We start from the raw sequence: 14,773 nt of genomic DNA on the forward strand, positions 1-14,773 counted from the left end.
TGGTTGTTCCTGATCTTCCTGAGAACTCTGAACAGGAGTGGTATCAATGGAAAGGCATACACAAGGCCGGAACTCCAATAGAGACAAAAAGTGCAAGCACAAAACTGCTGACATTGCGCATTCTCAGCAGTGACAAACAGTTCTGACAAAGGTTCTCCCCATTCTTGAAAGAGACCTTGCACCACCTCTGGATGAATACACCATTCATTATTCACTAGGCTTCAATGGCCGAGTTTGCCTGTCCTAGCGTTCAGAGAGCCTGTGGGTTATTGAACCACAAGGGAAATGTCCTGACATTGCAGCCATGCCTAGAGACACAGGGCCTCTTGACAGAGGGTGCATGACCCCAATCAGCCCTGTTTGGTAAAGTATCGAATGGCGGTGTTGTTGTCCGGGGAAAACAAACTGCACCAGACTTCCCCTGATCAAGAGAAGAAAGGCCTTCAATGAAAATCAGATCACCTGAAGCTCCAACAGGTTGATGTGGTGCGTCGAACTCTGATAGAGACCAGAGTCCTCTGATCTCCACCTCTCCCAGATGGCCACCCTAACCCAGGAGTGATGTATCTGTCAGTAGAGTAAACTGTATCTGGGAAAGGGAGAGGTGTCTGTCTCTAACCCAATCTCAGTTCGTCAGCCACTGCTGCAGGTTTTATGCAGTTCTGGACCATGTCGGAGAGATTTAGCTGAAGCAGTGTTCATTGGGACTTCAGGCTCCACTGCAGAGTCTGCATATGCCAACGGCATATGTAATTAGCAAGATGCAAGAGGCTATGAGGCCAAAAAGCCCCAGTCAGTCACACAGCAATTTAGGGAAGATGCTGAAAATCAGTATTATAGCATGTATATCCTGGAATTGCCATTCAATGGGATTGGCCAGAAACTGCACTGTGTCCAGAATGGCTCAGATGAAAGAGATCATCTGAATGGGAGTCAGGTGTAACACTGGCACATTTATAGTGAACCCCAGTGATTAGAGGAGGCCAGCCATAGTTTAACGGTGGAAGAGACTGCCTGGGGCAAGGCCACCTTTACCAGGCAATTGTCAAGGTAGGGAAGACTGGAACCCCTTACCTCTGCAGACGTGCTGGATCCACCCCCATCACTTTCATGAACACCCGCAGGGATCTGGTGAGGCAGAAAGGGAGCACAGCAGTCTGGATGTGCCCTTGGCCTACCATGAACCTCGGGTAACGCCTTTGGGGAGGCACGATAAGAATGGGTTGTATGTTCTTACAACGAACTCTGTTGTAACGCATGCCTTTACCACGCAGCCCCTTTGAATCTTTTTGTGGGATGTTATTGACTGCCAGTGGAGCAGGTGATGGTGTATTGTGCGCTACACTGGGTCCTAGCCTGCTCTGACACCCTTGCCCCCACAAGGTGCTCATGCTGGTATGATAGTGGACAGGGCTAACCTCTGGCTAGTGGCCCCACTTAATCAGTGGGAACTGCGTCATTGGCAGCAAAAAGGCTAGGAAGCCTGTTGGCTGTGCTAGTTAGGTGACAACAAATGTGGCTGTGAGCCCCTTCTGCAGCCACAAAAGGGATGGAAGGCAGACTGGGGTTAGGAACAACCATGGATAGGCCCAAGGACCTGGCAGTAACTCTGCTATCCTTAAAGCGCTAGAGGTGTGAGCCCGCCTTCTCACCAAAATGACGAGAGCCATCAAAGGGCATGTCTATGAGTGAAGCTAGGACATCCCCCAAAAAGCCAGTGGTTCTCAATGAGGTGGGGTGCCTAAGGGGCACTGACGACGAAATCTCTCTGACCCACGAGTTGGTTGTGTCCAGCTCACATCTAATGGTGAACTTTGCGGTGTCTCTGTGGTCTGCCAATGCCTAAAACAGTATGGCTCGGGCCTCCTCTAATACCATGGGCAGCACTTGTGCAACCAAGTCCCAGATCATGTGGGTGTTACGGCACAAGAGGGGATGTTCACTGAACGCTGTTCTAGGCTGGCGTAAGGGAACAACATCTTACCAAAGATATCCAGGCTCTTTGATTCCCTATCTGGTGGAGTGGTAGGGAACACACCAGGTTTGACTCTGGAAGTGGTGCCTTGGACCACCAAACTGTCTGATGTGGGGTGCTGGGTGAGGAAATGTGGGGCTCGAGGAGAATGGCGATGGTGGCAGTCAATTGTCCTGGGCACACAAGCCGCTATGCAGGGTTTAGACCAGGCCCAGAGGAGGACATTGGTAATGACTTCATTAAATGGGAGCAAGGCTTTGGTGGGGACAATTCCAGGTTGAAGCACCTCTGTCAAGCCATTCATCTTGGAAAGTCAGGAAGGCACAGAGAAGACCCAAGCACAGGCTCAACAGAGGAATGAGGTATGGAGTGCTGAAACACCTTGTCCAAAGATTTGGATGGGTGCAAGTAAGCTGAAGACCTCTTCGACTTCTTAGACTTTTTCTTTCAGTGGGACTTACTTGAGGACTTGGATCGAGACAATGACAATTTGGCACGGCTATGCGAGCAGTCCCAAGACTTTCCATGTGAGCCGGAAGGTGAATGTTGCGGGGTTGTCCGGCGTCAGATGGCAAGGAGCTAAAAGAAATGCTGCATCAGCACCTTTGGCGCAGCAGTCCACGCAGGTTTTAGAGTTGTGGTCCCTCTCCAAGCACCATAGACAAATCATGTGTGAGTCTGTCATAAAAATCTGCCTGTGACAGGCACAACATGGCTTGAAACCGTAAGGTTTCTTAAGGGACATCCTGGTCACACCAGAAGCAGAAATTCTCAAAAACGTGTCAACTAAATGTAAACGAAAAAAATTGTCAAAAATTTACTAAGGGTAGCTCTTCAAGGATCATTGCTGACTGGCGCAGAAAGAAAAGAACTTAAGTCAGCGCACTGAGCTGGTGCCTATATAAGCACCATCCACATCACATTTGGGGTGCCTGCCGACGCAGAGTCGAATCATGCAACCTGCTGGTAAGCAGATGTATTGCTCAAAAATTTCTGAATCCACTCTGATGCCTGGGGAATATTCTCAGTTAAGGAATCTGCGGCTAGACGTCTATCAGATATTTAACTTTATTCTAAAGGTCATTTCAACTTTGACTTAGAGGCCTTCCTAAATAAATTAGATGAGTTACCACAACACTTGATATGCTTACTAAAACAAATGGTGGGCTTAGTATTTAGTAAACTTATAAAAGGGCTAGGTCTTAAGCATATGTCCAGCTGTTCAGTAAAATATAAAATTGCAAATGTGTGAGTAAAAGCTCCTTCGCCTCTTTTGCCTTATTCATAACAAGGACTTGGTAATTGTTCCCAGAAATTAATATATTTTTAACATATGGTTTACCTTTGCTGTACTCTCATCTGGGAGTTGAACATTTTTAAGGCACTCTTGAACAGCACTGTCTTTTTTATGGAATACCGAAAGTCCTTGATCCTATTGAAAATAGAAACAAAGATTAAACATCAGTGCAGTTTACACAAAAATACATATCTTCAAGTGTGCCACTTCATAACCGAAGAACGGTTTGCACAATTGCTTTCAGAAGTAGAGGCCACAATACAATGAGGATTTAGAAAAATCAAAGTGCAGTGCAATACTCAGTAAAGGGAACAGCAATGCATTCTAAACATAACTGATATTCAAATTCTGTTAAGTGTTGGGTGCAAAATGCTAAGACACGTCATTGAAATTAGACACCGACATACAAGTTGTGCGTATTTTATTCTAGTGTTAGTTAAAGTAATTAAGATAGTACCATATTACTGTGCAGAAATTTCTTTTTGTACAATTTGTACAGTGCATGGCTACCCAAGAAGGGTTTTTCAGCGATAAGGACGCGTGCACAATCATTACTCATTTCGACAACACTTTTCAAATCTAACACAAAATGAGCAAAATAAATTATACAATGGAAAGTATTCTTATAAAACTGCTGGTCTTTGATAAACTTGTGAATATGAACATAATGATAACAGTTCGGATCAAAACGTGCAATGCTATGAAGATTTGGATTTGCTCCTATCAACCTGTGCCTGAAGTGGGGTAAGTGACCCAGAGCAGATGGTTAGCAGATAACATTCAATTACTAGTTGTGAAAAGGCTGAGAAATTCCCTGAGAGGACTATGTTGGAAAATACGGTGCTACTGACTCCCAAAGCAGTAAAACTCGGACATTCTTTTCCAGTGGTGGCTATAACCCTCCAAGAAAAGGTTGCGTACTGATTAAAACATGAATTTCCTGCATTCATTTTTGGAATATCTACAGAAGGTTGCTTCTCTAACCGCTTAATTTACACTTGAGACATTGCTGCTGCTGTTAGTTGGTACGAATGCAAGCCTGTGGGGTAAGCATTGGTGGCCAAAGTCGATAAGCAAGATTCCTGAACCAAGGAGGAGGTTAAGAACTTGGGGTGTGGATGGACTCCTCTCTCGGCTTTCAAATCCACACCAAGAAAGTTGCCAGTACGTGCTTCGGTCTCTTACGAGGTCTTAAACCCATACTGAAGTTTTTTGAACCCTCAACACGCCAGCTGATTGTACAGTCGACTATTCTATCTCGACTGGACTATACTAGTTCCCTGTTAATGGGTGCTAATCAAGCTCAGATTACTCGATTACAACAGTTTCAAAACGCAGCGGCCAAAGCCTTGCTGGGGCTTCCTTGGTTCTGTCCCATTGCTGATACCATTCGGAAACTTCATTGGCTTCCCATGGCGGAGCGTATCCAGGTTAAAACTTTATGTCTTTCTTTTAAGATACTGAAACTCGCTACGCCTAATTTGCTTTGCAATTTGCTGACCCCGTATGTTCCATCTCACACGCTGCGTTCTGTAGGGCAGCATTTGGTCATTGTTCCTCGTGTGAAGCGCTGTCGAGCAGGACGACGTTCCCTCCGTTGTTTGGCGGCCAAACTATCGAATACATTGTCGGTTCAGATATGTGGTCTGGAGGGTATGCTGGACTTTAGGAAAGCTATCAAAACCTAGCTCTTTCCAGTACAATAACTTTTCTGACCTTTGTTTTTATATTGGAGTCTTCCCGCTATGGTATCTAGGTTTGTTCTCTGTAGTTGGAAGCGATGGGACGCCCCTTTGCTGAGCAGCCGTGCGCTATATAAGCACGGTTAACATAACATAACATATGCAGAACAACCTACTTTGTTCATATGGGGACAGTTAGGGTCACTCAGATTCGTGGGTGAAGGGGAATATATGGATCTAGTCACACCAAAATGTGTACAAATCACATTGTTGAACCAAAAACTGTCCCTGTACAGAATGCATACCACTGGCCTTGGCTAAATGCCGCTGGCATGGTCCTAGTCAGTAGCCTGAGTAAATGCTGAGCTAGGGAGTAAATCCACGGAAGCAGGCTAACTACAGTCTTTGCTTGCCTCATTATCGGTTTGCTTTCTCCTTGGATGGATGTACTGTGCTGCTCTACAATAAAACTAAAGTTTTAACCACTTACCTGCATCGCTTCATCTTTACAAGTGGCGATGACGGACTCAGAAGATACCCTGCTACATTTTCTTCGCATCACAGGTGCAGTGCTGTCTTCTGGACCCTGCGTGATTTGACTTCAGTTGGCCGTGCTTTCATCTGGTTATTGTACTCCTCAAGCGTCTCTTCTTGTGGCGTCCTCTGTGTCTCAGAGGGTTTATGTACGGCTCCTGCTGGTTCTGGACATATTTGTGTGGATTTCCAGGATGTCTATGGCTGTCTGCTTTGCTTCCTGCAGAGCCGTCTGCCGATCTTCACTCGTCCAGATCCTCTCCTCTCTGACGTTTTCGGTTCCACTACTACTCTGTGCCCAATTCTCCGTTGAGAGCTGTACGTAACCGACGTCTGGCGGCCATCTTTAATCACCTGGTTTCTCCGACTCCAGTTTCTATGGTAACGGTATTGTTGCCAACGCTGTGAGCCTCTTGCTGTGTCTCCTTCATTCGGCACTTTCAGGCAAGCGCAGTATTTATGTCTTCACGGCGTGTTACACCGGTGACACGCACACCTTGCTGTACGTATTTCGATTTACATGGCGTGTTACACTGGTGACACACGCACCTTGCTGCAAGTATTTCCATTTACACAGTGTTACACCGGTGACACGCACACCTGTTTGCAAGTAATTTCTATTTTTCACACTGTGCCATGTTACACATTCACAGCTGTTTAGCCATATAGATGTGCTCCTCCAAAGCGCGTTGTGACAGCCACAGGTTTACCTCATTGTTTACCTTTTGTTTGGTATATTTAAAGCGTGTCCTTTATAGACGCCTTGCTATGGTGATACGCACACCTCAAGTACTATACCTTGCACAATTCTTTTATATTCCAAATTGGTAATATTATGTCCTTGTTTTGTTTTATGTGAATCCAGAGTTGCAACACTGGATCAACTGTAACTTTCACCTACTATTTGGTTAATTTTTTGTCGTTTACTGTGACGATATGCGGTTTGATCCTACTAGTAAGTGTTTACAAAACAAAGGTGAGCCACCGATTCTATGGACTAGGTGGAAAGAAGAGTTCATTATGTACCTTAAAGCTATTGATGGGGAAAGGATGTCTACGGAAAGGAAAAAAAAAACATTTTTCTCCATTGTTTGGGTTCGGGAGGGCAAGTTGTATATTGGACTTTGCCTCCTGTCAGATCTGCAGGGGATTACAATGCCTATGATGAAGCCTTGTTGCGTATTGAGAATTGTTTTAAGCCAACCACTAGTGTTGCTCTTAATAGATTCAAATTTTATACTAGAGCTCAAGAATGAAGGGGAAAGCTTTGATGAGTTTCTTACAGCTTTGCGTGCTTTGTCTATTAATTGTAGGTTTGGTACGATCACTGATGAAATGATAAGAGACCAGATTATAGTTCATGTAAAAAGTAAAAAAGTATAAGAGCAGTTATGGATAATGGGTGATCCTAATTTGGAAGCTGCCATTAGCACTGCAAAAGCTTAAGGGAAATCAGAAAAGTGGATGAAGTGTCTTAACAAGGATGTTAAAAACATCTGTGTCTGGAGTTGTAAATAGTGTCACTCCAGGTCATTCTAGAAATGTTTTTGGCAACAAGATAAATAATTCTAAAAAATACCATTGCTTTAGTTGTGGTAACCCTGGTCATTTTGAATCATTTCCACATTGCACTACGATTGGCAACGAATGTAGTAAGTTTGGACGTCTAGGACACTTTTCTAAAATATGCAAGGACACCCAAAAAAGTGTTATTAGTAATTGATCCAAAGGGAAAGTGCTGTGTGTATATAGTGAGATTCCTGTTGAGGATGTAAGTCAGTGGGACCCTGAAATTGGTACAGTAGTTTCTATTTGCAATGTTTCCATTGACTCTCTTACTTCCAACATTGGTCCTCCCAAGTGTTTGGTGCATATGTTGGGCAGAGGATTGGAGCTTATGGCAGATTTTGGCTCACCTTGGACCATCATTACTAAAGAGTATTGCATTCAATACTTTGGTGATTTAATCAATTTGGATCCCCTTGCGGAGTCCAATATTGTTGCGGAGAGTTTTGATGGGTTCAAAATTGACATTGTTGGGTTTGAGGAGCTTGATATTGAATTCAAAGAACGGTCATACCGCATCAAATTGTATGTGGCTGTTAAAGGCGTAAATGTTTTGGGATGGCAAGATAAAGCCAAACTGGGTATCATTTTGAACCCCAGGAGTACAGAACCTGTGTCTGTTGTTGCAGAGTCTTTTCTCAAGGTTGATTTTCCCAACATTTATCCAAATGTTTTTTCAGAAAAACTGGGAAAGTTGGTTGGTTTCAGCCATAAAATTAAAGTTAAGAATGGTTCTGTCAGTTAAACAAAAGCTTAGAGGGGTGCCCATTATTTTAAGGGTAGAATTGAAGAATATGTTAGATGAGATGGTTCAAGTGGGCATCATTGAAGAGGTTGAGTCCTCAGAGTGGGTTTCCCCAATTGTTTTAGCCCGAAAGCCTGATAAAAGCTTGAGCCTCTGTGTGAACATAAGAGCTCTTAATGCTAATTGTTTGCCATCCTCTTGCTAACATCAATGAAAAGGTATGTATGTTGAAAGGAGCTCACATTTTCTCCACGCTAGCTCTCCGATCGGCGTATCATCAATTTGAACTTAAGGAAGATTCCCGAAAATTCACTGCCTTCATAACACCTCATAGTCTATTCCAGTTTAAATGGATGCCTTTTAGTTTAGCCTCTGTGGCATCAGTATTTCAGAAAGATGTCCAGAGTGTTTTTTCAAATGTTTTCAAGATGGCATTCTAAATTTTTCAAAAGACAATGAAGAGCATTTGAGCCATATCAAAATGGTGTGCAACAGACTAGAGAATTTTGGTTTGACACTGAAGGCTGAGAAGTGCAATTTGTTTGCGTGAATCTGTTGAGTATCTTGGTCGTTCTTTGTCAGGTAATGGGGTTGTGCCCAAAAAATCCTTGGTTGATGCTATTGTTAAGGCACTATCACCTGATAATAAAGAAAAGCAGTTGTCCTTTGCGGGTTTATGCGAATACTACAGCAAATTTATACCTAATTTTACTACCAAATGGAGCCTTTCAGAGAGTTGACGTGAAAAAAATCTGATTTTCTTTGGTCTGAAAGACAAGAATTGGCTATTCAATTAATTAAGAGGGAGATTGTGGAGGCTCCCACTTTAAAATCTTTTTGTCTGAACAGACTGTGTGTGATCACTGTTGGTGCGAGTTTATACGATTTGGGTGCTGTGTTGAGTCAAAGGTGTGGTAGAGATGAGTGGTGTGTAGGTTTTGCTTCCAGAACTCTCTCAGAAACTGAAAGAAGGTATGTTGTTATTAAGAGGGAACTTTTGGCATGCTTTTGGGCTATAGAACATTTCAGGAATCATGTCTGGGGTAGCAGGTTCTTACTTAGAACTGATCATAAACCTCTTGTTAGTATATTATCCCCTGGGGGAGGCTGGAACTCCACTGCACGTATTGCTGTCTTACTTCTCGAATTCAGGAATACAACTTTGAGGTTGAATTTGTTCCTAGTGAAAGCAATGTTACAGCTGGTTGCTTGTGGAGGTTACCCTGCCCTGATAACTCTAGCATTCACATTGAACATGACTTTGATATGATTGCTTCTGTCAAGGATCTTGTCTCCTGTGAGTTTTCATGTGTATCTAAAGTTGAATGGAGAAAAGGTTTGGATAATGATGCTGTTTGCCAATCGTTGTTGCAGTATTTGAGAATGGGATGGCCAAAGCCCAGATGTGCTTCTTCAGAATTGACTATTTCCGTCAGCTTGCTGAGGAAACTGAGTAAGAGGGAGGTTTACTGTTTAAGGGTGGTAAGATTATTCCCCCCGGTGGTCATGCAGAATAAGATTTTACAGCTTGCCCATGTGGGATATTTGGGTATGTCTTCCATGAAGCATCTCTTTAGGGCCAATTTTTGGTGACCTGGTCTCGATAAGATGGTGGATAGAACTGTCAAATAGTGTTCTGAGTGCATTAACAGTGACAAGATGCTTAGTGTTTTTTCTGCTCCCCTTAAACCGGTGACTTGGCCTGAGTCTCCATGCAAGAAAGTAGCTTTTGCTTTTTTTGGTCCCTTCAAATGTTTACCTTCTGATGCTCGTTTTGCTCTTGTTTTGGTGGAATATCACTCTAAGTGGCCTGAAGTCAAGTGTTTTGCTAATGCCAAGTCCTTAGTTGTTATTTCATTTTTCAAAGAAATGTTTGCTAGAGAGGGATGTCTGGAAACCTTAGTTTCTGACAATGGTGTGCACCTTGTTTCTTAAGAGATGAAGGAGTTTTTCACCAAATGTGGTATCAGACGTATCACCATTTCCCTTTATGAACCTAGGGAAAATGGTCAAGTTAAAAGATTTAATCGAGTTCTTAAAGAGGGGATTGAGTCAGCATGTAAATCAAGTGAGTCTTGGAGAGATATTTTAAGGAAGAGCTGGTGGATGTACTGCATTACTCCTCACTCAGTGACAGGTGTGAGTCCTTTTAAGCTTTTGAAAGGTCGAGATCCCGTCTCTGATATTTGCCCGTGCTGGATAAGGAAATCCAGCAAGAAGAGTGATGATATTGATTTTCATGTAATTGCTGGTAGGGTGTGAGAGAAGCAGAAGATGAAGGAAGTCTTTGACAGAAAATTAAAGGTAAGGGTTCCTGATTTTGTTGTTAGGGATTTAATTAGGATCAAGAAAAGTGGGTTCTTGGTCAAAGGAAGTTCCAAGTTTGGCCATCCCATCAAAGTGGTGAAAGTTTGCAAGAATAGTGTGGTTACCCAAGATGGTAAAGTGTGGAACGTGAAAAGAGTTGTCAAATGCATGTCCTGTGAAGATTCCAAATTCGCTGTCCCTAAAACCCTTTTGGGCTCTCGTCCTGATTTGGGTGAGGATTTGTCTGTTGCTTCAAGAGTAAAACTAAACAGTAGAACCAAGTGTGTACCAGCAAATTACAGATCATAGCTGGGACATTTTAGAGCAAATTTTTAATATTTCTGTGTTGTTGGTTTATTGTTTTGCCATTTTGTTTTCTTTTGTATTATGGGGTGAGATGTGTTACATTCTTCTCTTACCTTTGTAGTGCCCTCCTATGTCATTCTTAGAATTCATGGATCGTGCTTGTTATCCTGCTGTTCAGTGTTCTGGAATCACTGAACAGCAGTTATCGGTTTGCTTTCTCCTTAGATGGATGTACTGTGCTGCTGTACAATAAAACTAAGGTTCTAATATATTTTGCAAACTGGTGCTAAATGACTCACGCTCTACTTCAAATTTCTTGAATGAAAACACATATCGAAGCCCACATGAAAGGAAGCCTCGTCTGTTGTATTAAATTATATCAATGCTTTAGCAGGAAGGAGAGAGACAATGACAGGATGTACCCGTTTATATGATATTTGAAAAATGAATAATTGGAAAAATATACTTTCCACAAAATGTCATTTTAACCATCTTAAAGGTAATTCTACTGATTATGCCTGATTTTACACACACTTCGCGTTGATTGGTAGATACTGTAACTACCAAGAGTAGTATCTTGATTTTATGATCCTTACAAAAGCAACTATATTCGAAGGCAAGGCCCAAATTTGTTTAACGAGGAAGCCTTACATTCAAGTCCCACTGAGTTGCATGATAAGCTATTGGAGAAAAAGTGTTGGCAATCATCTTCAGTAACTGGGCCTGTTAAAGAAATTCGAATTCTGGCTAATGTTTGAAAATAGATTGAGCTGCTATGTAGCTATGGCGTGTTGATACCGAAGTTGCCCATTAAAAAAAGAAAGGGCGAATGTAAAGATGTTTTGCAGCAGGCACAAATATGATTGCAATCCTATTCAATCACAAAAAGACAGAAAATGAAACAAACTAATGACCACCTCACATTTTACCAATGAGTCTATCTGTCCGATGTGAGTCATCAATGAGAATATTTCTGTTTTGAACCACTCAAAGTGTCCCATCATCTGCACTGGAGAATACACGCAGGCATAAACCAGTGCTTCCCTTCGACCTTATATAGGTCATATTGCAAACTGTATGTAATATCTGTGCTCCAGGATCATAGCGCTCTGGTTTTGTGCAGCTAATATGAGGCCTATTGCGAGTACTAAATCTTTAAATATTTCCAAAACTCAAATAAGTTGGCACATTCTAGGGACCTTTCCCTATTCTGCTTGAAGCAGGCTATTTGCAATGTAGCGATATGAAAGGTGGAAAAAGAGAAGTGAAAATGTTGTGCAGACAGTGCACGTTATAGCTTAACAGCAGTTCATTCAACTTACCTTCACAAAGAAATGTAATGTTTTTCCATCCACTGAAGGAGGGCGTGTGAAATCTTCGAACAGGTAATCCCAGTCTACAGTTCGATGTCCTAGTATCTCTACCTCCTTGACGCACATTACTCTCCTGTTGATGAAGAACAGCGATAACCAACATGGTTTACAAAAAATTCCATCATATACCATGTGAAATCTAAGAATAATTACATTTAGCAATGGTTGCCACTATCTATAGAAAACATACTTGAGTTGTTTTGAACATTCTGAAAAGTTTAACGTATAGATTAATCTCGCAATGCATTCTGGTATGTAAACGTGTACATTTAAAGGTAGGTTTGGCTAAAAAGTATTGAAATCATTTGATTGGTGTGTAAAGTTAAGCATTCTGATTAACAGCACAGAACCCCGTTCACCATAGGTAAAGCAAACATTGGAAATCAGTGTCCTACGTCACTAAGAGTTAAAGATTCGTTTTGTGTCTCATTTGGATATGACTCTTTCTACACCTGGTTGATACATGCCCTCCCTCCCCCCCTAAAGGTTAGGAGCTGCACAATTATGTTTAGCTTCGAAGATGACCTGCAGGGTTACCGCTTGCATAGGGGACGCATTGCATATACCTCTCCCCACTGAACACTACTATGAACTCGTTTTACATTATGATTTATATTGGCTTTATATTAATTACATAGTCCAAAATGCCATGTTTAACCTGAAGCCATGTTGTACACCCATGCAATATTTAGGCCTTCCCATTCATGACATGACTCGGCTTATTTCATTTTCACACCTCAAAGAGAGGACTTGCAAAAAGACTAGCTCAGCAGGTAGGATTGTATAATTACCTGTATCTATTCAAGGCTCTTTTCATGTTGCTAACGAAAAGCATTCATGTACCCACCAACGCCCACTGTCTAAAGTTTCATTTTCTGTCATGTTCCTTTTCCATCGCACCTTTTGAGTTGAACATGTGTAAACGTGGGCAAATTGTGGGAGCATTACATGCTTATATCTTGAGAACGTGAAGTACTGTCTCTCTGATGGCTTATGTTTGATTAATAAACTTGTTTTAGACTTGAAGTAGGCTTGGAGGATGATTTGTCTTTCAAACTACCATCAAGTACCTTAAAAGGTCATTGACGATGGGAGACTAATTATTTAACACAATTATTTCTGTAGCCTCTGTGCTGTGTTTCATGTAGAAATGCTCTAATAATGGCAAATCAAATACAATTTATGGATTCAAAAACTACACTTTAAGTTTGCCCTTATTTAGATTGGTCCATTTGGAAACTCTGAGACTCTCAAACTACATCTACTTTTTAAGAAATTTCTAATGTATCACTAAATAAACAAAGGGACAAGTTACTAACTTTTGGTAGTGCCTTTTCTGGTAGAGACTCTATCTAACCCCAGATACCTTACCTTTTGAATATCCCCAGGCATCAGATTGGATCATGAAACTTTTTCATAGCAATTCCCTAGCATGCCAGCCGGTGTCTACCCCTCCTGTAACCTCCAGTAAGTCCCACGCGTTGGATAATTCTGAGAGGTTTTCGGTGGCCATACCCGCTTTCTCCACCACTCTGCAAACGCACCTCTTGGCACACTACTAGTTGGAGGGTGAAGTCTCAAAGAAAGAGAACTACATCTAAAGGGACAAAACCCCATGCACAGGCATGGAACACACAGCGGGATAAAGTTGGCATAACCCCTCATAGGGTAGCATGTCCTCTGCAAAATCCACCTAACGCAAAAGCAATCCGTACACCCCTGAATCCAAAGGAAAGTGCACCTCACCAAAACTAGTGAAAAGGACGGCAATCATATGAAGGACCAATCAAACAAGAATGTCCTACTGGAAATCTTGGTCAAACAGACCCAAAATTGCACTGAAGTGGAAATTCAGAGTAGGTTTAAAAAATAAGCATACTCACTAATAAAATGTCTCCCAAAGGGTATAAGCAAGATATCCCTATAAGAGATACTGAAAATAGAAAGAAATGCATACTAGCATAACAAACTACTTCCAAAGAAGCATGAGACATAAGTGAACTTCCCAACAGGAAGAAACATCGCAAGCAAATGACCTCTTGAGCATGAAGACCATCATCAGAGGCAACAGGGAAGGGAAACACCAATTGAATAGGTTTCTTCTACCACATAATCTGTCAAAGACAGTATTGAAACATTTATATCTGCTAACTAAAGGAACAGCAGATTGGGTGTCACCAACAGGCGGAACATATAGCACCACAGCAATGCCAAAACCTACCCATTCACATAAGAACCTAAAGATTATTTTCACGAGGATAAAGAAAAACTCAAAGAGGAATATAATTAGAAAACAATTGAAATTTGGACCCTGTTTCACTTTGTCTATCATGGAAACTCTGTAAAGTTGAGTCGGCCTGGCCACCAAAAAGAAGGGCACCATCAAAGGGCATACTGACCAAGGCAGCCTGGCCAATTTATGAAAAACCTGAGATCTGTAACCAGGCACTACCTACCGAATCAGTAGTATCCATGCCACATCTACTAATCAGCTTTGCTGCCTGTTGTCCATCCCTAATCAGCTGTTCAAGATTAGGTCGGAGGCCATCCAGAAGTATTGGCAACATGGTCTGCAAGGAATCCCACAAAGCGTGAAAAAAACGCCCAAGAACACAAGACGTGCTAGTGGACCTTATGGCATAACCAGTTGAGGAAAAAATATGTCTGCCACACGAATCTTGCCTCCTAGATTCTCTAACCGATGCAGCATTAGGCAGAGAATCCATAGGAGAAGCTGCAATAGCCTGTACCACTAGACTATGAGAGGAAGGATGCCAGAGGAGACAAGCTGGATCTCCAGGAGCAGGCAGGTGCCTTTGAGATATAGCACGATTAACTGAAACCCCTATATCAGGTGTAGCCCAAGTACCCAACAATATGTCATACAGGGCCTCACTATATGGGAGGACAGGCTCCACCCCTGTCTGAACCTGATAGCACATCAATCAGGGGACCAGTAGATTTTTTCACCGTAGGGTGAGACAAAGC

The 14,773-nt window shown here is 42.3% G+C and overlaps 1 protein-coding gene across 1 annotated transcript in view; it reads right to left on the reverse strand.

Moving 5' to 3' along the window:
* VPS13C (vacuolar protein sorting 13 homolog C) overlaps positions 1-14,773 on the reverse strand; it is a 2,437,235-nt gene that overhangs the window by 40,048 nt on the left and 2,382,414 nt on the right. Inside the window, exons 83-84 of the mRNA XM_086955811.1 lie at positions 11,735-11,858; positions 3,318-3,407 (exon numbers count right to left, since the gene is read on the reverse strand). Of these exons, the coding sequence (XP_086811937.1) occupies positions 3,318-3,407; positions 11,735-11,858 (214 nt within the window). The remainder of the gene's footprint in view (positions 1-3,317; positions 3,408-11,734; positions 11,859-14,773) is intronic.

This window comes from Lissotriton vulgaris, chromosome 2_1 (assembly GCF_964263255.1).
Source record: "Lissotriton vulgaris chromosome 2_1, aLisVul1.2, whole genome shotgun sequence".
Lineage (NCBI taxonomy): Eukaryota > Metazoa > Chordata > Amphibia > Caudata > Salamandridae > Lissotriton > Lissotriton vulgaris.